Below are 11293 nucleotides of genomic sequence, written 5' to 3'. Positions count from 1 at the left end.
ATTGGAACAAAGTGGGTGTACAAAAATAAGATGGATGAGCAGGGAGTGATCACCAGGAACAAAGCTAGACTTGTAGCTAAGGGATATAACCAAGAAGAAGGAATAAATTATGATGAAACTTATGCACTGGTGGCAAGACTAGAGGCTGTTAGACTTCTCCTAGCTTTCTCATGTATAAAAGGATTCAAACTATTCCAAATGGATGTGAAAAGTGCCTTCTTAAATGGATATATCAATGCAGAAGTGTTTGTTTCACAACCCCCAGGATTTGAAGACCATCAACATCCAGAACATGTATTCAAGTTTAAGAAAGCACTCTATGGACTTAAGCAAGCCCCTAGACAATGGTATGAAAGGTTGAGTGTTTTTTTGACCTCACAAGGATATGACAGAAGCACATCTGACAAGACATTGTTCATCAAGATAAAAGAAGAAGACATAATTCTGGTTCAAGTATATGTGGATGAAATTATATTCGGATCAACCAATGAAGACTGTGTGAGACATTTGTGGAAATTATGAAGAGTGAGTTCGAAATGTCTATGATGGGTGAACTGAATTACTTTCTAGGTCTGCAGGTCAAACAACTCAAAGATGGTATATTCTTAAACCAGGCCAAGTATCGCAAGGACTTGCGAAGAAAATTTGGAATGGACAAGTGCAAATTTATCAGCACACCATTCTCAACTAGCTGCCATCTTGATCATGATGTTGCTGGAAATCCTGTTGATGAGACTAAGTACAAATGGCTAATTGGTTCTTTATTGTATCTTAATGCAAGTAAACCTGACATAATGTTTGCTATGTGCATGTATGCTCGCTTTCAATCTGCCCCAAAAGAATCACACTTCAATGCAACCAAAAGAATTCTGAAATATCTACAAGGAACCAAAGATGTTGGCTTATGGTATCCAGGTAATGTTTCACTAAGTCTAACTAGTTACTCTGATTCAGATTTTACAGGCTGCAAGATTGATAGAAAAAGTACTAGCGACACTTGCCACTTCCTTGGATCAAGCTTAATCCCTTGTCAATGCAAAAAGCAAGCATGTGTTGCTCTCTCTACTGCTGAAGCAGAATATATTGCAGCGGTGAGTTGTTGTGCTCAAACTTTATGGTTAAGGTAACAGCTAAATGATTTTGGTATCTTGTTAAATAAAATACCTATTTTGTGTGACAATACTAGTGCCATCAACGTGACAAAAAATCCCATTATGCATTCAAGAACCAAGCATATTGAAATAAGACATCATTTTCTCTAATGGTTGTACTTATATGGTTAATAGACCAATGAATGCTTCCACTTGTATGGAATTATTAAGATGCTTCATAAATATCGATTTCTTGCATATTTATAAAAACAACTTATTATTAAAATCAGACGTGGATGACAATTAACATTTCAAGTCTATTCCTAACACTCAAATATGTTAAGCATTATTGATTAGGTAAGAACCCTAAAACTACTTTCCAGTCAAATTTAAGATTTTAGATCAAGAATTAGAAGCAAAACAATAATACCAATAATAATCAAGAACAAAATATTATATTCAGATATCACCTTAATACATAAGAGTTTGAACAAATTACTCTTAATCCCAAAGGGTAGAATTAGCCACTTATGATGACTATTACACACAAGGAAAGCGTGAAAAGAAGATCCAAGATGTTTCTCCTTGATGACTTCATCCTCTAATGTTTCTCACACCTCCTATTCCCCCAACTGGGTTATAAGTCATGCAATGGTGGTTTCCCCTCAATCATGCACACTAGGGTTCTGTCTCAAGCCTCCTATTTAACCTATTTTGCTTGGGCTTAATTGACTTCTCACTTGGACGCTAATGGGCTTGCTTGGGTGAGTAAGACGTAAAAAGGCCCAACGTTACTAGCGTTATCTCGCTCAAGCGAGATTCTACTCACTTGGGCGAGATTCTACTCGTTTGAGCGAGATCCATTAGTGGCATCTTGGCTTTTTGTGAATTTGGGCAGCTTTGGTGAGTGTTGAAGCATTCCAACTTTCTCTTTTTAGCTTTATATATTTTTCATTTTCCCAATTATCTCCATTCTTCCTTAGAATCTTGAAATTAACACAATTTCGGGAATAAATTGTTCCTATTCAAATTAAAATAATAAAATATGTAAAAAGGTATAAATTCATAATTAGGGTTTATGTTATACTTATTTTAGCTATTAATACTCATAAGTGCCTATATTTTAATATGAAATATTGCTGAAATTGGGCACTTATCAGTCAACAAATTAAAGTCAGAAAAATGGTTATATTTATACATACTCTTTTTGGGTACGAATGAATTCTTAAAAGGTTTTTTATTTATTTATTTAGACTGGACTTGTATTCCTGATTTTTCCTGCTTACTTCAATTAGAATGTCATTGGAAATGATGGCTGAATAGTGAGTACGAATTTGAAATGGGTTATAGCCTATAGGCTGTGGAAGATCCAAGAGAGTGAAAGTTTCAAGAATTTTATCTTTTTAAGAATCATGGATCAATTAGTTTTTATAAATTTCTTTCAACGCAGGTTCTTAGTAACTAAAACTTTTCATATTTGTAACAATTTCTATTACATGCTTTCTTGATTTTTCTGTTTTGTATGTTTTATTTCTAATTTTTAAATAGACATGGTTAAACTATAGGGAAGACAAAGTTATTGAAATGAAACTTTGTTTTTGCAAAACACAAATTCTTTTTTTATATTGAGAATATGAAATCAATACAATAAATTTGATATCTTTAATAATAAATATATGATAGGAGAATCAATTAAAATGTTTTTAATATACTATATATATTGTAGATATTATTAACTGAGTCGAATTTAAGTTGTTAAGGAAAATATCATTTCTCTTTAAAGAGCTATCACAATAAGATTTTGATTATTATATATTTTGAACACATGTTATGGTGGATAATGAATTAAACTGGGCTCTGGTTTGGGTTTGGCTTGTTCCACTTCTACTTTTGTAATAATTAGATATATGGAGTCACCAAGAATGACAAGTATATGTGATTCGATATTTGGTGATTTGTTTGTATTTCATGATGTAACCGAGACATTTGTGTTGTCATTGTCCTTTTAAAAGGAAGACACATTTTGGCATGGATTTTTATGTTGCTGTATTTTCATGTTTTGGTCACATAGAATTTTTGTATATCTACTACCTTTTCCTTTGTTTTTCTTGAGTACATAAAATTTCATATATATGACATATATTGATAGGTAGGGATTGGTTTTTGTGTTATCATGCTTATATAGTATTTGTCTGCACATGTATCACTTGAAGGACCAACTTTCAGTGCTTTTAAATATAAAAAAGAGAATTATAGTTATATACGAATATATCCGTATGTAAACCTACACACAGTTACATACAGATATATCCGTACCTACGAATCCCAAATCTGTATGTAACAGTTACTTACGACAGTTTTACATATGAATTTTTGTCTGTATGTAATTTGTATGTAACTATGTTTTACATACAAATTTATTGTCTTACATACGAATTTGTGCTATATGTAATACCAAATTTTCTTGTAGTGGTTATAGGGGTAGATAGGGGTGTGTTGGACAACTTCTCTAAACTGCTAAATTATAGACAAATGATCATCCCATACATTATTATAATCTTTTGTAAAAATATAGACGAGTGAGAAGGATGAACCCCAATCCCAATTTTTCTAATTGAATCACAACAACCTTTTCTAACAAACTTTTACACATTGTTTTCTATTTAGTGAATATTATACTTAAGAATTTAACTGTTCCTTGTGGGTTCGATATCCGTCCTTAGAGACATATTTATTACTTCTGACACGGTGCACTTGCCGTAAAATAATCATCACTATGTTTGATTTATTGGAAACAAACACAATATATGCACAATTCAGGGACAATAACGAGAGTTAGGTGAGCAATTTCATCAGAGTCCAACGTGCAATAGTTTTAGGAATTTTTAAATGTCAGTTTTAAAATTTAAAACTGATTTGACTGACCTTTTTTTGCAATTAAAGGTATTCAACACAATTTTTGTAAAAATCAATAAGTGTTTATTGGAAAACAACATATTTATTGCCACAGATATTTCCTGTTTGACCAGATAAAGCAATTCAAAGCAGATAATCATTTAGACACGTAATCATAGATGACAATTACACAAGAGTTGAAACTTTAGTGAAAACAACTCATTGAAATAGATTTTTAACAAATTAAAAAAGACAGTAGTAAGAAATAGAGTGAATTTTCAATTTTAAGATAAATTTCTATAATCAAGTATACCCAATTCATTTCGTAAGAGATTAAATCTGTCTCTGGACAAAGTTTTTGTAAAAATATCAGCCATTATTTTTTTCTGTTTCAACAAACTAAATTTCACAATCACCATTAGTTACATGATCCCGAATGAAATGATGTCTGATATCAATGTGTTTTTTCCTTAAGAGTTGTATTTGATTCTTAGTAAGATTAATTGCATTGGTATTGTCACATAATAAAGGCATATTACTTAGCTTTAATCCAAAGTCTTCAAGTTGTTGTTTAATCCATAAAATTTTAGCACAACAGCTGCCAACAATAATATACTTAGCCTCTACAATGGAAAGAGCTATACATGCCTCTTTCTTGCCATGCCAAGATATAAGGTTGAAACCGAGAAAATGATATGTATCACTTGTACTCTTCCTATCTAGTTTGCATCCTACAAAATCTGAATCAGAATATCCAATGATATTTATATGAGAGTTAGAGGGATACCATAGACCAACATAGGTTGTTCCTTTGAGATATTTCAAATTTCTCTTAGCAGCTGTAAAATGTGATTCTTTGGGATTGGACTGAAATCTTGCACACAAGCATAAACATGATATCAGGTCTTCTTGCAGTGAGGTAAAGCAGAGATCCAATTAACCCTATGAATTTGGTTTAATTAACTGATTTTCCAACTAAGTCAGCATCCATGTAACAACTTTTTGACATATGAATGGAAGCTTCTTTGCAGTTCTCCATATCAAACTTTTTTAGAATCTCCTTGCAGTATTTAGTTTGAATTAGAAAAAAACCATTCTTTAATTGCTTAACTTGCATTCCAAGGAAGAAGGATAATTCTCCCATCATAAACATCTCAATTTTTCCCTGCATAGTTGCTACAAAATCTTCACAAAGACTGTCATTAGTAGCTCCAAATATAATATCATCAACATAGATTTGAACTAAAATGATACTAGATTTAGACTTTTTAATAAAAAGAATCTTATCAATTTTCCTATCTCATAGTCATGAGATAAGAGAAAATTGCTAAGCCTTTCATACCATTGTCAATGAGCCTGCTTCAATCCATAGAGTCTTTTCAACTTGAAAACATGTTCAAGATATTTGTGATCTTCAAAGTCAGGAGGTTGAGAAACGTAGACTTCTTCATTTATAAATCCATTGAGAAATGCAATTTTCATATCCATCTGAAAGAGTTTGAAGCCACTCATACAAGCAAAGACAAACAATAATCTTACAACTTCTAGTCTAGAAATAAGTGCACAAGTTTCATCATAATCTATGCCTTCTTTTTTATTATAGCCCTTAGCAAATAGTTTAACTTTGTTTATAGTAATCATACCATATTCATATAATTTATTTTTAAACACCCATTTTGTTCCAATCACATTCATATTGTTAGATTTAGGTACAAGAAATGTCACGTCATTACGAGTAAAATGATTTAATTCATCATGCATGGCAACAAACCAGTTTACATCATTAAGAGCTTTATATATGGTTTTAGGTTCTATTTGAGAAACAAAATCCATGTGTTTACAGAAAATATTAAGAGAATTTCGAGTAGAGACTCCCTTGTCTATTTGCCCAATGATGTTGTTCAGAGAGAGGCCTTTTGGTGTTCTCTATTCTGTGGAAGTTCAGACTGGCTCTCAACTTCAGTTGGTGGATCCAGAGATTCATCCAGTTATTTTTTTGGACTGAGATTTAGTTTTTGTATAATGATGTTTTGATAATTTTCTTATGCAGATTTCTTTAAAGAATCCTGTTCTGTATGGTTAATCTCATAAAATAAAACATAAACATATTCTTCAACAGTCATTGATCTTTTAATTATAGACTCTATATGCATGACTACTTAAAGAATAATCAAGAAAGATACCATTGCCAGCTTTTTCATCTAACTTACCAAGGTTTTCCTTTCCATTATTTAAAACAAAACATTTGCAGTCAAACACCCTTAAGTGATCAATGTTGGGTTTTCTTCCATTGTATAATTCATAAGGGGTTTTCTTCAAAATAGGTCTAATGAGGGCTCTATTCATTACATAACAAGTTGTGCTAACAACATCAGCCCAAAACTACTTTGGTAATGAAGATTCACTTAAAATAGTTCTAGCAAGTTCCTCAAGAGATATGTTTTTCCTTTCAACTACCCCATTTTGTTGAGGAGTTTGTGAAGAATACCTAGTTTTTCACAAAAACAACTAAACTTTTCATTTTGAAATTCTCCACCATGGTCATTGTGGATGGAACATATGTCTGCAACTTTTATTTTGTAACATCTTGGCAAACTTTTTTAATGTAGAGAATGTATCACTCTTGGATTCGAGAAATAAAGTTCATGCAAACATTGAGAAATCATCAACAATTACAAGAGCATAGTAATTTTCACCAAGACTCATGGTTTTTGAAGGACCAAATAAATCCATGTGAAGCAGCTCAAGGGGTCTAGTTGTTGAAACAATATTTTTTGTTTAAAAGAATTTTTAACTTGTTTTTCCTTTTGAAATGCTTCACATATATGGTCTTTCTCAAACTTGAGTTTAGGCAGACCATCAACTAGTTCCTTTGAAATTAACTTTTTTAAATGATGCATTTGTATGTGAGTTATCCTCCTATGCCATAATCATAATTTCTTCATGTTTGGTTAAGAGACAATCTATATCAGATGTAGAAAAAGAAATGTCAAGCAAGTAAGCATTTTTTATTTTTTTTACTAATCAACAATACTCCTTGTGTGTTAAGCAAGCTGATTTCATATGTATTGTGTTTGAAGATGTTTTGATAACCCCTGTCACACAACTGACTTATACTTAGGAGGTTGTGCTTTAATCCTTCTACAAAAAACACTTCATTAATTAGAAATGTAGTTTTATCACCTACAGTGCTTTTCCCTAGAATTCTTCCTCTGTTATTGTCACCATATGTAACATGACCTTCATGCTTGAGATCAAACTTTACAAATTTGTTTTTGTCTCCTGTCATATGCTTTGAGAAGCCACTATCCAAATGCCAGAGATGTTTCTTGGCTGTCAAAGATTCACTACTTGCATCAGAAGTGTCCTTGGCCAGGAGACACAATTTTCTTCATCATCAACTCTTGATGTTGAGCTAGAGGAAGATACATTATTATCTTGTCAAGCTATATAGTCTCTTCTTCCTTTTCCTCCAATATCAGATTTCCTATCACAACCTTGCACTTTTTGTTTGTAGCATTGGGACATTCAATCTTGATATGTCCTTACTTTCCACATCCAAAACAGGTATAGTTAGAAGTATTAGAATTAGTTGATTTCTTGGAGTTATACCTTTTTGATGATTGAGCCTTGTCCTTGACTTTCATTTTCAAGAACCTACAAAATTTCCTTGTCAATAGATTCAGTGTCTTAGTATCACTGCAATCACTTGACTCAGTTTTCTGAATTGAAGACTTTAGAGTTATCCCTTTGATTTATTTTTCTCCAATTTCTTGTTTATTCAATCGATTCATTTCTATCTCATGTTCTCTGAGTTTGCCAAACAATGAAGCAATGTTTAGATCCTTTGACTCAGAGATTGTTGTAACCTTTATGATGAGAATAAAAAAGATGCTATTAATAGGAGAAATGGTCAAGGACCAAAATACTTGAAGTTCTTCTTATTAATATTATTAATATAGAGGCCCAAGCCCAAAGCCCAAACCCAAGAAGGCCAAGCCCAAGAAGTTCAAGTCCATCCCATGAGGGGAAAGGCCAAGCATTAAATAAATGAGCATCATTGGATGTCTCTATTTGTAATTTCCTTTTGTGTAGTTTTTAGTAGAACTTTAAAAGGAAGGTGTAGATATTAAATAAGGGGTGCTAATTTACAAAACAATGTCACACCTTCCATGTGACATAAAAAGTAGGTGTAGGTGTAGTTTTTAGGAGGTACCAAAGTAGAAAAAGGTCACACCTCCCATGTGACTCAAAATTGGCTCCAAATTTGAATTACATTTGGGAGGGAATTCTAAATTTCTTTCATTTTCATTTCAGCCCTCTAAAGCTATAAATAGAGGTGCTTGGTCATTGTAAACATAAGTTGAAATTTGAATTTTAAGTAAAGAAACTCTACTCAAATTGAGAGAGAGCTTTGTGAGATTTGATCTCCTTCCTAGTCTTATCTTGTGTGCCTTGGAGGGCTACAAGTGGCGGCAATCACACACTCATCTTGGAGCTTTTACCACCAAGTGGCGTGTTCCTCTCCAACTCCATCTCATTGAAATCTTCATCCAATTAAGTTTCTTCTTCCTTTCATCTCCATTTCCATGTTTTAGCAATTTTCAATCGGTAGCTTTGTTTCCTATGCTTTGTTCTTCGATTCTAATTGGTTCAATTTGTTCCATTGGTGATTACATTTGGTAGATTGTAATCCTTGTTCAATTATGTTTGTTTTAAGTGTGTATAGTCTATTTCTATGCTATAATTGTGTTTCTACTTGTGTTCATGTGTTGATCTTGCTTTCCTTTCCATTTCCGCCGTATATTTGTGTATAAGGATATGGCACTCATGATTCTTATGAGTTTGACTCTTCATTTGGAAGGTAATGTCCTCCATTGAACTGTCCTTAAGCCTCCTTATTGTGTTGTATCTTGTCTTGTGTCAATTCAACTCATATGACTTTAGCTGCCATGTTTTGTAAAGGCATTTCCCAATCTTGATGATGAATTCCTCTTTATCAATGGTTTTTCCAAGACCAATAAGGTGATTTACTATGTGAGTAAATATTTTTTGTACTTTTGCAATGGTATCACATTTAAGCATCCTGAACAACTCATATTCTTGGATGTTCCCTCATGAGTCACCTCTAAAAAGTCCCACATCTCCTTTGTTGAAGAACATTGAGATACTCTGAAAAACTCATTAGAACTTAAAGCAGAGGTTATAATATTTTAGAAACGCAATCATATTGACCTTTTTCCCCCTCTGATTGAGTCCATTGAACCTAAGGTTTTTCAATAATTAACTTTTCAACTTCATATTTATGAATGAAAGGTCCATTTACAACCGCATCCTAGATTCCTCTATCAATTGATTTAACAAAAAATTCCATTATGACTTTCCAAAATTGATAATTCACTCCGTAGAATAGTGTTGGTTTGTTTATGGAGGCACCTTTCCCAAAAGGTAGTTTTTCAGCCGTATTCAAAAAGAGTTTTTAGGATCGTACCTTGAATAAAATACAAGTACTTATCTCTAATATCAATTGTTAGAATATGTGGCTTAAAAACAAGAGAGGGGTGAATTGTTTTCAAGAGATTTTCGCAATTTTCAAAATTGTTTAAGTCAAATTGAAAATTTTATAAAAATCAACTAACTGAAATCACTGTTCAATCGATTGAAAAAAGAGAAGCAAACATAAAAACAAAATATAAACCAGTTGTTATATTTATTTAACCGATTGAATTACTATCCAGAAACCAGAAACAACAGTACAATAAAAGGATAGAGATAGAGAGAATCACACAGAGAATTTATACTGGTTCACTATTAACCAAGAGCTACATCTAGTCCCTAGCACATCACTGAGAATTCATTAAACACAGAATCAAATATTACACAACAACTACACACAAGAGCTTTGTTCCTTGAACTCTTCAAGGAAAACAAACTTTCACAGACACAATAGAAAAACCATAAACTCCATATGGATCTACCTAAGAACATAATACAAGTAAAAATGATATGAAAGCACTTGAGTCTATTAAGAGTATGAAAAAAGAAAATTACAAACTCAGGAAAAAGTTCTTCACTTAGTAGAATGATCCAAGATAAAATAATCTCCAAGAACTAAAATACTCTTTTGCAATATGTTTTCTTTTAAGAAATTTGTTACCTTTAAAAGTTAAAATAAACACTTTTACATGGGCTTCAAATGTTTGCAAAAATATTTTTTCAAATTAATAAAAATAGTTGAGTAAATAGTGTGGAAAACATAACAGAAATTTGTTAAAAATATTTAATTGATTCTCTGAAATAACTGGCTATTTCCATTTAACAAAAGAAATCAACTTAAAACACTCAGTTTATTTATCAAAATAATTGTTTAATTTTATTAAATAGAAAAGACAAAAACATTTAATATTAAAGTCTCAAGGTCAACACTAAAAAAAGACTTTAGTATTTTCGGTCAGTGTATACGATAAATCAACCTGTTAAAATACTTTACTAAAGAAACAAGGCTTCATTTCAACTTATTTAAAAACATAACAAGTTTTTAAAATGTTTTCTTGAAGATGTCTTGAATCATAATATTTAGTGAAAGAAATACAACAAAATCTACCTAGACACACACACATCCAACACTTTGCAGACTTCAAGGTTGAACTTTGATCACATCAAATTCATCCATTTTAGTTAACATAAGTGGTTGGGTAAGACAATTAAAATTAGGTTTCCAAGTTGTATTCCATTTCTTTGAATCAAAGGAAAAGAGTGGGGGAAGTAGGTCTTTGGTCAAATGTTGGAAGGTAGTGGAATTTACTGTGAAATAATGTTATGTTTAGAGATGGAAGGGTAGATGAGGAAGAACTATTCAACTTGGTTCAATTGAAAGCATGACTTTGGATGAAAAACAAAGTGGCAGATGTTACCTTTTCCTATTCAGATTGGTCCCTATGTATTATAGTGTCTTAGATTAATCAATTAGGAATTTTCTTTAGGTTGTTAAGCTTGTCATATTGTTCCTTATATCAGGTGTTTTATGTTTTACTTTTTTTGGAAGGTACCCCCACAATGTTCTATGTTCTCTTAATTAGTGCTTGGTTTTAATTTTCAAACTCTTATATCATTGATAACTTGATCAAAGATGGGAAAGGGTGATGTTTTTTTGTGTGTGCAGAATTTGGTGCAAAGAGCAAGAAGGCAAGCAAGTTGTAACCAACAGAAATGACCTTGCAGTTTTCAAGTCCGAGTATGTTTGGAGGTTATGTGTATCAATGGCAGTGGAAAGTAGTAACATGTGTCGAGGTTATCTATCAAAGCAC

General features: G+C 32.1%; 1 protein-coding gene across 1 annotated transcript; it reads left to right on the top strand.

The window, feature by feature from the left end:
- Nucleotides 1-536: 536 nt before the first annotated feature.
- On the top strand, nt 537-1127 carry LOC137825325 (uncharacterized mitochondrial protein AtMg00810-like). The gene has a single exon (XM_068630998.1). It carries the CDS (start codon nt 537-539, stop codon nt 1125-1127), a length of 591 nt encoding a protein of 196 aa, XP_068487099.1.
- Nucleotides 1128-11293: the final 10166 nt, after the last annotated feature.

This window comes from Phaseolus vulgaris, chromosome 8, assembly GCF_000499845.2.
Source record: "Phaseolus vulgaris cultivar G19833 chromosome 8, P. vulgaris v2.0, whole genome shotgun sequence".
NCBI classification, from domain to species: Eukaryota; Viridiplantae; Streptophyta; class Magnoliopsida; order Fabales; family Fabaceae; genus Phaseolus; species Phaseolus vulgaris.
Note: the sequence above shows the minus strand (reverse complement) of the source record. Positions and strands in the feature narration are given on the sequence as shown.

Excerpts from the sequence above, each read along its gene's own strand:
- LOC137825325 (XM_068630998.1), top strand. The coding sequence starts at position 537 with ATGTCTATGATGGGTGAACTGAATTACTTTCTAGGTCTGCAGGTCAAA.